General features: G+C 40.4%; 1 protein-coding gene across 1 annotated transcript in view; it reads right to left on the bottom strand.

The window, feature by feature from the left end:
- rxfp1 (relaxin family peptide receptor 1) overlaps window positions 1–12,149 on the bottom strand; it is a 121,092-nt gene extending 108,943 nt beyond the window's left edge. The window contains exon 1 of the mRNA XM_048599362.1: window positions 12,034–12,149. Coding sequence (XP_048455319.1) covers window positions 12,034–12,079 — 46 coding nt within the window. The 5' untranslated portion in view covers window positions 12,080–12,149. The remainder of the gene's footprint in view (window positions 1–12,033) is intronic.
- Between the last annotated feature and the right edge of the window lie 5,243 nt (window positions 12,150–17,392).

Below are 17,392 nucleotides of genomic sequence, written 5' to 3'. Positions count from 1 at the left end.
TTACTTATAAACTGCACACATAACTCATCTTTTAAACATTAATATTTGCCAGAAATATCCTCTTAAGAAGTCACCACAGAGAAAAACAAATGAACTGCAAACTTACACAAAGGAAGAAGCTGTGCTGTGTGTCCAGTCACATGAAATGGTTTGATAGAATTTCAGTAAAGGTATCAATTTAATTCATTTGACTATAAAAATAATCAGACTATATAAATAGCAATAAAACTGATAATCTGTCATAAAGTACTCTTACCAATGCTATTACAAAATGAAATATTGCTCCCAATGGTTAAATTCACAGGTCAATAGAGCTGGCAGATTTTGTTTAATATTCATACAGGGCACCAAAACCTGATTATTGAAGACAATGAAAAATCATATCGAATGATTGTCGTCACAACCAATTTGACTTACTTCAGTTCAGGAGGAATCTATGCAAGCTGAGCTAGTAGATTCCACTCAGATGTAAAGAAAGAGGTATGTAATTTGACATTAGGTTGAGATTGAGAAAAATGACAAACAACTGCAGTGAACAGTAATTTTAACCAAAGCCACAGCACAGAAAGAAAAATAGTTTGTTTAAGTTAAATTAAGCAATTTAATAACTGAAAATCAAAAAGATACTAGGATACCAAAGACAGGCGAAACAAAGCCGAGTCTCAAGTTTGCTTTCAATCTGTTATAAGGAACGAGATAAATAGATGCTTGGATGATAATGATTTTGGAATAGTCAGCATGGATATGCAAATTAGAAATCACGTTTGTTGAACTTGAAGTTTTTTGAAGATGTTATTAACAAAATTGATAGAGGGAAGTCGAAGGATGTAGTATTGTTGGATTTTCAGAAGTCTTTTGAAAGAAGTCTCCCAACTGAAGGCTAGTTAGAAAAACTAATGCACATGGGATAGGAGATAATGCGCAAGCATGGATTAATGATTGGCTAACACACAGGAAATAGCGAATAGAAGTAAATGGGTCATTCTCACATTGGCAGGGCGTGACTAACTGGGATATTGAAAGGATCAGTGCTTGGACTCCAACTGTTTACAATACATATATATCAATAATTTGGAAGTGGGGCCAAATGTAATGTTTCCAATTTGCTAATGATACAAAGTAAAGCGGCATTGTAGATTGTGAGGAAGATATAAAGTGGCTTCATAAAGATTTGGACGGATTTAGTGGATGGAGAAGAACATGGCAAATGGCACTTTGGTAGGAGACACAGAGGTACAGAATATTTCTAAATTGTATGGAGATGGAAAGTGTAGATGTATAAAGGGACCTAGGTGTCCTTGTTGATAAGTTGCTGAACATTAACATGCGTGTGCAGCAAGCTATTAGGTAGACTAATAGAATGTTAATCTTTGTTACAAAATAATTTGAGTACAGGAGTAGTGAAGTCTTGCTTCAATTGTATAGGAGCCTGGTTAGACGGAGCCTGGAGTACTGTGTGTAGTTTTGGTCTCCTTATCTCAGGAAACATATTATGCCCATAGAGGTAGTGCAATGAAAGTTCACCAGACTTGTTTCCACACTGGTGGAACTGTCATATAAAATGGCTCTGGGAAAACTGGGCCTATATTCTCCAGAGTTTCAAAGAAAGGGAAAAGATCTCATTGAAGTGTTTAACATGCTTAAAGGGATAGACAGGGTAGATGCAGGTAAGATACTTCCCCTGGTTAGGAAGTCCAGAACTAGGAAGCATGATTTAATAGTAAAAATAAGGAGGATGTTACTTCAATCTGAGATGACACAATTTTTTATTCAGAGGGTTATGAACCTTTGGAATTCTCTACCAAAGATGGCTGTGGAAACTTGGTCTTTGAGAATGTAAATTTGATAGGTATATTGGATTTAAGGGATGAGATGGGTAAAAGGCAATGAAGTGTACAATCAACAAGATTGTATTAAATGGAAAGGCAGATTTGATGGGCTGAATGGCCTACTCCCATTCCTAATTGACTAAAACAACTCACAGTGTTAACAATCCGATAGTTCCTTGCTGTTATTGAATTTGTTCACTCTTTTAGATATTTATCAAGCTGTACAGATATGTTATGACATGCGTCTTGAACAGATGGGGCTTGAACCCAGATCTCCTGGCTCAGAGGTTGGGACAATAGAACTTCACCAGAACAGTGCTTGTTGGCTGGTTTATGCTGACTGTTATAGCTCATAGGTGATGAATAGTGCAGAAATAGTTGACTTACTGAAAGGCTTTTCTGAAAAAGGAAACATTACTTCAGATGGCTCTGATAGATATTGGACTTTATACATAAAAAGATTTGGCCTTCATACATATGACTTTCAAACATGTGCTTCATCAATCTTTCAAAAGACAGACTAAATAAACAGTTGATAAGCAACACATGAGAAGGCAGAAAAGCAGTTAGCAGCGGATTCATATACTTCAAAAATACCCCCATTCTTCAAGTAATAATACCAAATAACGAGCAAGTTGTTTTCTTCTGAGTTGTAGAAATGGACAACATTTTGAAAGTGATTTGAAACAATTAACTGAACATTATTTTCTTTTTCGAAGAAACTTATACTTTAAACAATAGAAATAAAATTCCCCTTTTATACTTACTATCTGTTGCACTCTCCACAGAATTAGTGTCCTGTTAGGAAACAGTTCACAGTCACTTGCTAACTTGCAGCTGTATGTGTTATCCCTGAGTAATAACTTTGAGTGACCAACTCCAGATGCCTTCCTCAGAGTTCCTTAAATTCACCACTAGTATCAAAGCCTATTCCAATGATTCCTCTTCCCTCTGCTGACCAATCTTCCAGAACCTGTGGAAGGCTGCAGAATGCGTATCTTAAACTACAGATCTGCAGCCGCGTCCACCTGTGGAAACTCACAAAATCAAGGAGCTTTATTTCCCTCCTTCTGTCTACCCAAGAATTCATTGTTGTAAAAAAACCTGTTAGTCCGTCTCAAAAATGGCTTCCTTTGTCCTCATCCCCATGATAATGTTAACACATTAACCTTGTATTCAGGTAAAATTGTCATTGAGCCATATTTTACCTCAATTACCCTTTTATATTAAGAGAAAACATACAGCTCACAACACAACCATTTACCAGCAGTAACATTGTATTCCTCGCTTTGTTCTATTATCGTTATGCACTTTGTATGGTATGGTCTGCCTGTACTGCATGCAAAACAAAACATTTCACTGTATCTAGGTACATGTGACAATAATAAATCAAATCAAATTGAATAAAAACTTGATACCTATAACTTATTTGGTCTTTGGGAGACTCAGAGACCAATCACTGTAAGTGCAGAGACTGCTGCCATTGTCTCCAGGCATAAATCCCTTGCACCTTCTCCTCAATAAAACAATCAAATGATCATTAACAATCAGAAGCTCCCAAGCTTATTGTGAGGCAGATTGCAAAGCAGGTTGTATGAAGTCCTTCATCTACTCTGAAGTTAAATCGACTATCTTGAAATATAATAATTTTACGAATCACACAATTCTAACACTGTGCCAATATATATGTCATGAGTTTAAGGAGCTGTAATACCACAGTATGGCTGTCATAGTATAACCAGATAGACAATATAGTTCTAAATCTTAATTTGTATTCCTTAGTGACACAATGGATGGAATCTTATAGGGTTCTGAACAGTCTGGGCAATGGCAGGAAATGTGCGAAAAAAATCATGTGAGAAGTTGGTCAAGGCCTTTTTCGACGTTGGGAGCAATCTACTCAAATTGAGCAACTTGAGAGCACGTTCAAACAAAGTTCTGATCATCGAGCTGAGTTTCTTGCAGGAGTGATGAGAAGCCTTTCAATGGGAATCACTGTTTGTTGTCAATCTCATTAACTGCAAATCTCACCTCATTAATATGCAGCTTCCTATCCTGCCACCTGCCACGAGGAAATTGACACTTAGCAAAAATATTATAAGATTTAGCTCAACATGTGAGACTTTTTAAAACTTTAGTATTCTTATTCCTTTGACAATCTAGAGGGAGTACCTTTTTTTAATTCACTTGTGGGATGTGGACATCATTGGCTGGCCAGCATTTTATTTCCCATACTGAGTTGCCCTTGAACATATTATTTCATCCTTTATCTTTCTCTAATGAACCAGTATGTGGTTCCCCAAAATATTTTATATTATTGTAAAACAAAAGAATGAAAACAAAAATAAGGCATGAAAGATTGATCCATTGGAGAAAGCAAAACTTAGAGTAAAAAGCTACAAAATTTATATTAATAACATTTCAATATAGTCTTAACAGTAAATATTTGGGTTGAGAAACTTGACTTATGTCCTAAATGAAGTCAATGGAGCAATTATTTTGCCCACTGGTCGCGCTGGCATGATATGCAAAACAAATCTGCACTTGAGCCTCAATTAAATACGATCAGCAACCTCAAAAGAAAACAGCCCAAGGCTTATCCACCCTCTTTTCATAGTTAAACTGTTCCATCCCACTGCACCTCCCAGTCGCGAACCATTTCAACTCCCCCTCCCATTCCTCAGACGACATGTCCTTCCTGGGCCTCCTGCAGTGCCACAACGATGCCACCCAAAGGTTGCAGGAACAGCAACTTATATTCTGCTTGGGAACGCTGCAGCCCAATGGTATCAACGTGGACTTCACAAGCTTCAAAATCTCCCCTCCCCCTACCGCATCCCAAAACCAGCCCAGCTTGTCCCCGCCTCCCTAACCTGTCCTTCCTCCCACCTATCCCCTCCTCCCACCTCAAGCCCCACCCCCATCTCCTACCAACTAACCTCATCCCGCCCCCTTGACCTGTCCGTCCTCCCTGGACTGACCTATCACCTCCCTAACTCCCCACCTACACTCACCTTTACTGGCTCCATACCCGCCTCTTTGACCTGTCTGTCTCCTCTCCACCTATCTTCTTCTCTATCCATTTTCTATCCGCCTCCCCCTCTCTTCCTATTTATTTCAGAAACCCCTTCCCCTCCGCCATTTCTGAAGAAGGGTCTAGGCCCGAAACGTCAGCCTTCCTGCTCCTCTGATGCTGCTTGGCCTGCTGTGTTCATCCAGCTCTACACCTTGTTATCTCACAATGTGGTGAATCTCCTTTGCACCCTTTCTACTGCAATGACATTCTTCCAAAAGTATGTTGACCAGAACTGCACTCAGTGCTCCAGCTGTGGCTGAACCAAAGGTCTGTACAGCTTCAATATAACCTCCCTACTTTTATAATCTATTCCCTTACTGATGAAGGCAGTGTACTGTATGCATTCTTAACTACCCTATTAACCTGACATGCTGCCTTCAGGGATTTGTAGATAAACACTCTGTCCATCTGTCTGTTCATCTGAGCTCCCTTTAGACCTGTCATTCATTGAATCCTCCCTTGTCTTGTTAATTCTTCTAAAGTGCATCACCTCACATTTCAGGGTTAAAGTCCATCAGACCATGATCTGCCTAACTGACCAATCCATCTGTATCCTTCTGTAACCTAACACTTTCCTCCTTACCGTCAACCACCCGGCCAATCTTTGTGTCATCCACAAACTTACTTACCATCCCCCTCACATTTTCTTCCCTAATGTTTATATTCAGTTGCTGACCATGTTGGTATCCTTGAGCTCCTGTGGATGCCTCTCTGTTCTTCTCTTGAAGATTGTTGTAATTTTGTTTATCAGGTCTGTAGTACTACACTTCAAAATCTCTGCTGGAATGCCTTCTGTGTTTTATTTAATTGATCTGATTGTCATTTTCACCTCATGAGTGGAAAGAGGAAAGGACACTTCCTTTCTCAGGCAACTGCTCAATTTGATATACAGAATCTGCTAAAATGTGGGAGTTTCTGTTGACGATTTTAGTGAAGTGGTTACACTACCTTTCTTTACAACTGCCTTATTAATGATTAGTTCACCTCACTTGGTTATTAGAATAGGAGCAAATGTTGTGGTGGGTGAGCTATGTACAATGTGAGGCTGGAAAAGCACAGCAGGTTAAACAGAATCTGAACAGCATTTAAGTCAACATTTTTCGCTGAAACCCTTCGTCAGTTCTGGCTTCCAGCATCCGCAGTCCTTACGGTCTCCGAGCTACGTACAGTCTTCAATATATTGTAAAAACACATCTTTCATCTTAGCACAGATGTTGCAACTTGTCAACATTTGCATCACACCAGTCATTCTGCGTTTCCCCTTAAGTACATTTGAGCATGTGTTTAGTAGTTTCAGAGGCTTGACACTGAGTTGTTGACTATGAAGCTGCTCGAGGACTTGCACATAACAAGCTGTTTTGTTTTAGAAGCTGGGAGATGCTTTCAACATTCTCATCAAATCAATCTTTTTCCATATATCTGCAGCATCTGAAGCTGTTTTATCCATTTTCTTCATCACTTGGAGAGAACGATCAAACTACACTGTCAATTTACATAACAAGGCCTAAAACAAAATAGGGTTTTTAAGTCTTTGATGTCTAGCTTTGGATGTACCTCGCAAATTGACTGCTGATATTCTCACTGCATCTTTAGAATCAGCTGTCTGTCAATCAGCTAGAGGTCTGTCCAGCTGTCAGCTCCTCGAATGGCACGAGATCCCTTGTGTCAGCCTTTTGTGTCCATGCACTAAGCACATAGTCCACTGCCATCCACTACAAAGCCACTGACTCCCATAACTGCCTTTGCCACCCAGCTCTTCACATCCCACATTCTGTAAGAATTCTATCCCATTCTCCCAATTCCTTTGCTTACATCGTATCTGTTTGGATGGTGCCACCTTTCAAAACAGCGTAACTGACATGGCTTCCTTGATTGATTGATTGATTGATTTTATTGCCACATATACCAAAATACAGTGAAAAGCTTTGTTTATGAGCCGTACATGGAAGATCACAGCAAGCAAAGGATATACAGATCAAAAAGATTTAGAGGCATACAAGTTACATTGCAGGTTACATTATTTGAGGCTAGAGTCCATTCAACAGTCTGAAAAAGGCCGGAAAGAAGCTGTTTCTGAACCTGCTGTGCGTGTGTTCAGGCTTCTGTGTCTTCTGCCTGACATAAGAGGTTGTAGGAGGTCATTACCAGAGTGTAATGGGTCTTTGATGATGTTGGCCGCCTTTCCATGGCAGCGAGCCATGTAAATGGAGTCCATGGATGGAAAGTTGGCTTCTGTGATGGTCTGGGCTGTGCACACCATCTTCTGTAGTTTCTTACGGTCTTGGAGAGAGTGGTTGCCATACCAGGCCGTTATGCACCCAGACAGAATGCTTTCAATGGGTGCATCTGTAGAAGTTGGTGAGGGACCTTATGGACATGCCAAATTTCCTAAGCTGCCTGAGGAAGAAGAGGTGCTGTTGTGCCTTCTTGACTGTCGCATTTACTTGTGAAGTCCAGGAGAGGTCGTCGATTTTCATCATTCCGAGGAACTTGATGCTCTTCACCCTCTCAACCTCAGTTCCATTGATGTAGATGGGGGCATGTTCTCCTCCTTTCTTTCTGAAGTCGATGATCAGTTCGTTAGTTTTGCCAACGTTGAGAGACAGATTGTTTTCATTGCTCCACGTCACCAAGCCCTCTGTTTCCCTTCTGTATTTTGACTCATTGTTCTTAGATAGGCATCCTACTACAGTGGTGTCGTCAGCAAATTTTTAGATGGCATTTGTTCAAAATTTGGCAACACAGTTGTAGGTATACAGGGAGTATAGTAGAGGGTTGAGGACGCATCGTTGGGGGGCTCCAGTGTTGAGTGTTATTGTGGACGAGATGCAGTTAACTATCCTCACTGACTGCAGCCTTTGGGTCAGAAAGCTTAGGATCAAATTGCAGAGGGCGGAGCCAAGACCAAGGTCATGCAGTTTTGAAATCAGTCTGGAGGGGATAATGGTGTTGAAGGTAGAACTGTAGTCAATGAGCAGGAGTGTGACATAGGTGTCTTTGTTGCCCAGATGTTCCAGGGATGAGTGCAGGGCTAGGGATATAGCATTCTCTGTGGATCTGTTATGTCAGTAGGCAAACTGTAGGGGATCGAGACAGGTTGGGAGACTGGAGCTGATGTGGGCCATGACCAGCCTCTTGAAGCACTTCACGATTATTGAAGTCAGCTATTGGTTGGTATTGGGCATGTGTTTTTTTCCATAACCATGGTTTCCCGCCCACTGTGGTTGACAGGGCCCTCAACCACATCTGACATATCACCTGTGCTTCTTCCCCTGCCCTTTCTCATCACTCACAACAGCATGACTGGGTCCCTCTTATCCTCACTTTTCATCCCACCAGCCTCTGCATTCAAAGGAGCATCCGCCACTATTTCAGTTGACTTCAGCAGAGTGCCACCACTGAAGATATCTTCCCCTCACTCTCCTGTCTGCATTTTACATACCGTTCCCTCTGGGACACTCTAGTCCATTCCTCGATGACCACCAACACTACCCAATCTTCCCATGGCACTGTCCCATGCAACCGTGCCATGTGGTTTATTGCACTGCTAGCTTCTCATCGTAATTGGCTTTAATGCGGCCTTGATTAATAGACTGCAATAACTACACATGCCCACCTGAGCTTAATCTCTTTGCAGTGATTTAAATGTTATTTGGCAAATAGTTTAGTACATGATAATAATAAAAATAATATATTCCAAAAATGAAATATTTGTTTCCTATGTCAGCTAATAATATAAATTCTGAAGCCACTTCTGCCTAAGTTTTATGATACATAAAGGATAGCTGCAATTGCTCTACTTGCGCAAAAATCAGAATTAGTAAACTTATCATGGAAAATGGCAAGAATTTGTGACATTTGTATTCATTGTTCCATTAATGTAACATAGCTCAGGGTTGAGATGATATGGATAAACTACTTGAGTTTGGGTAGTTACATCTCTCCTCTGCAGTGGACTGCAGTTAAAAATTCAAGACAAAAATGGCTGAAACACCTTTTTAAATCTATCTGATCAGATCGCCTCAATCTCAAACCTATGAACTACCAAGCAATATTTGAAGACTATCAGCAGAATCTTTTACCTCTGTTCCAATACCCAGATTGGCAAAGCAGAACAGCTAAGGAGAGGAACTAAGCCTTGCATGACTCACACTAAACAGGCCAAAACATTGATCTCAGCCAAAATAATCACTAGAAGGCTGGAACCCTTAATTCCCAACTCAACTCAGTACTGGAAACAAGGACAAGTACATGAATTCTTATCACCCTAATGCAGACAAAGCCATGTCAAGATTCGTAAAAATACTAATGTGCTTCTTTTACAAGTACAATGCTATCAAAATGTACAATGCTTTCATAACATGTATGTTTCTACAAATTCTTGCAAGTATAATAAAAACTGCACTAAACAACTCAAGCAATGCCTTCTGCTATAAAATATGTTTTAGTGATATAGCACAGTACAACTCAAATAGATAACCTACACATGTTATTTACTAGTCAAATCATTTCCAAGCAATTGACTGTGAGCCATTGCATAATAAATTTGCAGCCATGATATTAACTAAGCCTTGTTTAACATGTGGTGAGAAAAGATTATTCTGTCCATTGAGGCCGCTCCATCCAACAGACCATAATTTCATCTTGAGTTTGCTGAATGCTAGAGCTCATTGCAAGATATCCCTTTAAACATCACAGTTTATACATTAAAAATATAAAGTAAAAATATATTTGGAAATAATTTCAAGGCTGTGGCATTACATTAAATGATAGTTCAAATTTTGAATTATACACCTTTTGTTGAAGCAATTCTCTTTAAATGTAGCTGTTTTCTGTTAGTTTATACAATTGAAGGGATTCCAATGACATTGTAATCAATTATACATAATGAAGTTAGCAGACTACGACCTAATTTTAAATTCCAAACTTAATGAGGGTTACGAATGACATCAAGTGACAAAAATATCAGACAGTGTTTATAATGCACTAATTGCAACACTAAAAAATGTTTTGCATTAATTATTTTATTAATCATTTGCATATTGATGTCACATTCCTATTTAATTATCTATTGTTTTTCATCTGGACACTTTGTTCCTGGGTGTGTCTTCGTTGTGTGACTACAAATAATTTTCTCTCACTGTCCTCATTTCCTAGTGCTGTTGCCTTTCAATTGCACCCAATTCCCAGAAAAAGTTACCTCAAAATCTTAATTGACTTGCACTCTCTGAACTTGCTGAATGACAGGCTTTCTAAGGATTACTCTGTTGCTGTAGTAATCATGGATGTAAAAACACAAATCAATGGAAATTTATTGCAAATCTAGTTCTACTTTTACAATTTAAAATTCTAGGGAGATAAGATTTTTCTGAAAAGTCATTCATGACTTACTGGTAGCAATCGTCCTTCCAGGTTAAAAAGCCTTGGTTTTTGGAGATGTGAGCATAAGCTCAAGGCTGGCACTTCAATGCAGCTGAGGTGGCAGTTTTCGAGATACGCCATTAAAGAAAGGACCATCTGCCTTACTAGGTTGTAAAAGGTTCTATGGCATATATAGTAAGGGTATTACTTAGTATTTATCCAACAGTCTTCTTGAAACAGATTATCTGATTATTGCGATTCTGCTGTTAGGAGCAATTCTTTTTGTGCACATTTATAGAATCTCCACAATGTGAAAGTAGGCCATTCTGCCCGTCGGGTCCAGACTGGCCCTCCGAAGTGCATTCCACCCACACCCAACCCTCTACCCTAACCCTGTAACCCTACATTTCCTCTCGCTAATCCACCTAGCTACACATCCCTTGTTGCCATGTTTCAGTCAATAGATGTGAATTTGGAAATGCACAGCAGGTCAGGCAGCATCGGAAGAGCAGGAAAGTCAACGTTTGGGGCGAAACCCTTCGCCTGGGCTGGGGAAGGGAAAGGGAGCCCAGAACTAAATAGAGGAGGGGGATCGTGCTGGGGGAAGAGTAGGTGGGGTGGCGATAGGTGGATGAAGGTCGGGGTTATTGTGATTGGTCAGTAGGAATACGACAGTAACTACTTTCCAAAAATACTTTATTACCTTAAAAAGACTTTGGGACACGGAGTTTGTAAAATACCCCATACGAATATAAATTATTTTATTTTTATGGATATTATGTGGACTCAGGTGCTGACACACACACATAAACACAGGACATTAAATGTGTGATAACAAGGTGTAGAGCTGGATGAACACAGCAGGCCAAGCAGCATCAGAGGAGCAGGAAAGCTGACGTTTCGGGTCTGGACCCTTCTTCAGAAAATTAAATGTATGGTTGTTTCCCTTTACTGTTTTGCCCACTTCCCAATAGGAGTGTTGCACATGATATTCTGAACACCAGCTCTCTCACCCAAGCAAAATTACAAATAGCAGTGCGTCATTTTCAATTTCAACAGAAAACCAGAAAACAAGGGCATATTAAAACAAATCAATCAATTCGTTTAGAAAGGAACATAATAGTTAATTTAAGTGTAGTATATTTAGCGAAAACAAAATAACATGACGTGGACGGATCGCAATGTAGAGGCAAAAGAAAACATTATTCCATAGGCAACGTCGTTTCGTCAATACATGCTATGATTTTAATAACGAGCCGCTATTGTTGTGGCTGAATGCAACTCCTGAGGTACCAGCAGATGGCGGCTTCTGAAAGAGCTCCCAACGTCCTCAATTAGCCTCACCCCAACGCAGTAACCATTAAGAATCAGCGATTTATCCTTTAGTATCTGGTTTTCTGCTCCTTCCCCCAACTCCTCTGTTCCTCCTCTGTTCTCTCACAACAACTTTTACTGCCTTATGTTGACCAAAAATAACTTTTCAGTCGTCTACTGAAGCATCTTTAAAATCCTTTTTATTCCTATTGAACCCTCAATAAACTTTAGAAATTGTGTGCAGTGTATCCTTGTAATCGCGAGAATCATCTTTAACATTTAGCCGCGTTTTGCTAAGTAGTTATAGGCAAAGAAGTCTAAAAATCTATAAGCTTGCATGCTGGTACATATCATTCCGGTCGCATATACATGGCCAAACAGGAGCACTATTGATTTCATATCAGAAATTCAATACTTCAGACACGGCTGTTATTCCATCCAGTTCTGACTTACCACTTGTCCCGACCACCAAAGAAAAGCAGAGTATTTCAAACTTCATGTCCAATCAATTCCAGCGCGATTAAACCTCTTGGCTGTGAGTTCAAACTGCTCTGTGTCAAAGCCTGTTTCCAAATGAGACTGTCGCTGTGAGACGAATCAAGCAGGAGCTCGGACCTTTACGAGATGCAGTCTGGAGACAGATGGGTCTAGACCCGAAACGTCAGCTTTCCAGCTCCTCTGATGCTGCTTGGCCTGCTGTGTTCATCCAGATCTATATCTTGTTATCTCTGGAGACAGACGATCCGCTTCTTTCCATAAGATATAACGAGAGCTCATGGGGTGAGTCTGAAAAATGTTGGTGTTAAACGAGGAATTGCTGTGGAGGTGATAAGACAGTGTCCTTTTTATCACTTTCAGAAACAGTCTGATCAAGCAGCCTCAACTTCACACTGACAAACTCGCACACACACTCAGCCCCCCACCCCCTTCAAACTTGTCCTCAAAATCACACTCACATCCATAACCCACACACCATCACACACCCTCACTCCACACACCCTCAATTCTTCATTCACCCTCAACCACACAGTCACACTAAACCCCTCACTTTCCCTCAACTCCTCCCTCTTCCCCAACCCTACACACTCACTCATCCTCAACCTCCATCTGTATTACACTCAACCTTAACTCTACACTCACCCTTGCTCTGGTTAGACTCTTATGACTGAAATCTGTCACATCTTGAAGCCTCCAATGCTTTGTTCTGATCAGGAATCTTCATCTGTGAAGGTTAGTATTTTTAACAGGAGCATAGGTTAGAGCTGATAAAAGGCAGCATATTACAATCAAAATACATTCAATGTATGTTGGGGAAGAAAATCTAGTAATGGCTGACCAAGAAAGTAGGAATTACAATCACTGTCTTGCAAGGAGAAGGTGGACTTCAAGATTTGAACCACTCAAACAAGCTATCTCATTTCTCTGAGATAGTAGGAGCTACCGATGCTGGAGTCTGAGATAGTGAGGTATGGAGCTGGATGAATGCGGCAGGCCAGACCCGAAACATCAGCTTTCCTGCTCCTCTGATGCTGCCTGGCCTGCTGTATTCATCCAGCTCTACACCTTATTATTTCTGTCTCATTTCTCTAATGGATGGCAGATTTAAAAGCACAGAATGTAAGATTCAGTAAGTAAATAGAGTGAAAGACATGGAAGAGTTCTTTGGTAATCCAGTTGTCATAATGGAGGTCAGATTGGGAACGAAGAACTTTTTTCTATTTACTTATTTACCAAATTACAGAGAAAGAGGGGCTGTTCAACTGAACCTGCCCCAACAAGATGGTACTCTTATACAGTCTTCTGACAACATCACATAGAAAGGCAAAATGATGGGGAACACAACCCCAATGATTCGCCTTCCCTTTGTTATAAGGTCAGAAGTGGGGATGTTCATTGATGCTGGTGCCCTGTTCATTACCATTCACGCTTTCTCATACAGAAGCCAGCCATGGATTTTTAGATACAGCTAGATAACATTTAGGGCTGGGCTGGCAATTGGGAAGTAAAGTTGATCCAACAAAAGTGCCTGGCAATGACCATTTACAAAAAGTGGGAATTAACTATCCCTCTTGACATTCAATGGTATTACCACCATAATTTTCCTCCTCCATCAACATCCTGGAGGTTACCGTTAACCAGAAACAAACTAGACCAGCCATATAAATAATGCAGATACAAGAGCAGGTTAAAGGCTGGGAACTCTGTTACGAAGAAGAGTCCTTGGATTCAAAACAGTAATTTCATTTCTCTCCCCATAGATGTTGCCCAACCTGCTGAATTTCTCCAGCATTTTCTATTTTTATTTTTATTTCAGATTTCTAGCATCTACAAAATTTTGCTTTTATTAACTAGGAATTTTGTGGTGAGTAACTTACCTCCTGTCTCCTCAAAGGCTGTTCACAACTCACGTGTCACAAATCAGGTGTGTGACAGAATATTCTCCATTTGCCTAAATGAGTGCAATTCCAACAACATTCTGTTGCTTGACCCCATCCAGGATAAAACTGCTTGTATGATTGTTACCCCATCCATTGCCTCAATTTCCTCTTGTATTAACTCAGCAAGGCTCCTTTTTGAGCAATGTCCTGGCCTCTTATCACTTAGGAAGATTGTGGCAGATCTATAACACCACCACCTGCATGTTCTCCAAGGCACACGCCATCCCAACTTGGAATGTTATTACCATTCCTTCACTATCACTGGATCAAAGTCCTGGGGCTGCATCCATGACAGGACTGTGGGTGTACCTATACCACACAGACTCCAACTATTAAAAAAATGCTCACCACCATCTTTGCAAATATGAATTGACATTAAATGGTGGCCTTGCCAACCAAACTTGGTTCCCAAGAATGAATAGAAAAACTCAGCTACAAGCAGTCTGCTTGTCACTTTGCAATAACATTCCTTTTAAAACTTGGAGCTGCTGAGTATGCTAACATTTTATCCGCAAGATTGAGAACTTTTTGAAAAGAAGTTCCTCCAAGCACAGAATTATACACTTTCTGGATGTTTTTCCTGCTCCTCACTGATCTATCTGGCTGAAATAGCTTACCCACATGGATCAAAACTAATTCTGCCTTTATTTTAAAAATCCCAATTGCATCTCCACATGTCTCAGTCTTTGCATCATCAAAATACTTCAGTATTCTAAACTTGTTGACTACTTGTGGCCCTTAAACTAGATTATCAACGTAACAATCCTTTCGTGAACCCATTAAAATGCATTGATTATTCACAATTATGTGAATATTCTAACAGTACACATATTCTACATAGAATAGAATAAAATAACATGGAATTCCTACAGTGTGGAAGCAGGCCATTTGGCCCATCGAGTCCACACTGACCCTCCAAAGAGCATCCAAACCAGACCCACCCCCTACATTTCCCACCCTAGACACTATGGACAATTTAGCATAGCCCATTCTACCTAACCTGCACATCTTTGGACTGAGGGAGGAAACCAGAGCAAACCCATGCAGACATGTGGAGTATGCACAAAATCCACACAGACAGTCACCCGAGGCTGGAATCAAACCCAGGTTCCTGGTGCTGTGAGGCAGCAGTGTTAACCACTGATCCATCACGCTGTGGCCTTACCCAGGTCTCATACAAATGAAGGGTTATATCTCTACATTAAGAGACATCTGTTAGACATAGGTCCATTTTCTCAATGTATCTAATTCCAACTGCAATCTTTTTATTTAAGGTCTTTTGTGTCATTTGCAAACTTGCAGACAGTATCACAAAATCATTACAGCATGGAAGTAGTGTGGATAATTCCCTTAAAATTTTCATTTGAACTTTTATAAAATGAAGCAGAACGACGTGCTTAATCTGATCTCTGCACAAGTTCATGAGTAATTAATTCCCATGCAAGCCTCAACAATTACCCTCAGTCTAGTCAACCATGAGTTCCTTACCCAAGTGAGTATCTGAGCATCAAGTCACAACCTTACATAATAGCTTCAGAGATAGTAGGAACTGCAGATACTGGAGAATCTGAGATAACAAGGTGTAGAGCTGGATGAACACAGCAGGCCAAGCAGCATCAGAGGAGCAGGAAGGCTGACGTTTTGGGCCTAGACCCTTATTCAGCCTTTTCTATGTCACTTTATCAAAGATTAATGAAAGATCATGTACACAGCATCAATCTAGTTTTCATCATCTAAGAACTGATGAGCTTCTGTGAGGAATTCAGTCCCTTTTGGTGAGACAGGAACTTTTTTTACAGGAACCATAATGAGATTTCTGAATGTTCTTACCTCCTTCAAGATGACATTATGATGCACCTCTTGGGGAAGAAATGGCATAATGGTATTTTCACTGGATTAGTAAAGCAGAGCCCCAGGTAATGATCTGAAGACCTCGGAAATTTAAATTTAATAAAATCTGTAGTTAAAAATCTAATTATGATCATTAAATCATTGTTATAAAAAGCCCATCTGGTTCATGAATGTAATGGAAGGAAATCTACCGTCTTACTGCTCTGGCTGAGGTGACAACAGACCCACCGCAATGCGGCTGACTCTTAACTGACCTCTAAAATGTCCAACAAGCCATTCTGTTTTATCAACTGCTAACAAGTCTCAAGAAAAGTAATGAAAGTGGGTGGGGCACTGCCATTGACTAACACATCAGAAATGACAACAGCAAACTTAGCCCTGTTGACACTGCAAAGTCCTCCTTACCAAGATCCAGGGGCTAGTGTGAAAATTAAGAGAGCTGTCACAGAAATGTATCAAGCAACAGCCTGACACAGTCACACATTCATGGAATTGTATCTTAAGTATAATGTCACTGACAATGCAATCATCATCAGATGAGCAGAACAGAACCAGAAAAGGAAGTGGCACAGTGGCATACAGTCGGAAGTAAGTTGTTTTAGAAGTCCTCAATATTGACTCTGGACCCCATGAAGTCTCACGGCATGAAGTCAAACCTCTGACTGATTAATAGGTACCAGCCTCTCCCCTCATGAATCAGTACTTCTCCATTTTGAAAGTGTGGTTTCAAAGAAGCATTGAGGTTGACAAAGGTGCAGATTGTACTCTGGTGAGGGACTTCAATGTAGCTTGGCAGCAGACTACTGTTCGAGCTGATCAAGTTCTAAAGGACATAGCTGCTAGACTGGGTCTGTGATAGGTGGTGAGGGATTCAACAAGAGGGAAAAACATACTTGACAATTTGCCTGCTGTAGAATTATCTGTCCATGACAGTATCACTAGGAGTGACCATTGCACACACATTGTGGAGATGGAATATGTCATCACAGTGAGAATACCCTATACTACTGTGTGGTGCTATCTCCAACTTAAATGAGATAGACTTTGAACAGATCTAACAACTCAAGATTGGACACACATGTGGCACTATGGGCCATCAGCAGCAGCAAAGCCATATTCTAGCACAATTTATAAACATCATGCCCTGGCATATTCCCCACTCTATCCTTACTATCAAACCAGGGGATCAAACTTGATTCAATGAAGAATGGAGGAGGGCATGCCAGGAACAGCACCAACAATAGCTAAAAATGAGATGCTAACCCGGTGATGCTACAAAACATGAATTTTTGTAGCACAGGTGCAAAGTCATAGAGTGATTCCACAGCCAATAGATCAAATCTAAGTTCTGCAGTCCTGCAACATCTAGTCGTGAACAATTAAACAACTCACAGGAGGAGGCAGCTCTACAAATATCCCCATCCTCAATGATAGGGGAACCCAGCACAACAATGCAAAAGATAAGGTTGAAGCAATTGCAACAATTTTCTGTCAAAAGTGAAGAATGGATGATCCAACTCCCT

The sequence above is a fragment of the Rhincodon typus genome, chromosome 1, assembly GCF_021869965.1.
Source record: "Rhincodon typus isolate 14 chromosome 1, sRhiTyp1.1, whole genome shotgun sequence".
Lineage (NCBI taxonomy): Eukaryota > Metazoa > Chordata > Chondrichthyes > Orectolobiformes > Rhincodontidae > Rhincodon > Rhincodon typus.
Note: the sequence above shows the minus strand (reverse complement) of the source record. Positions and strands in the feature narration are given on the sequence as shown.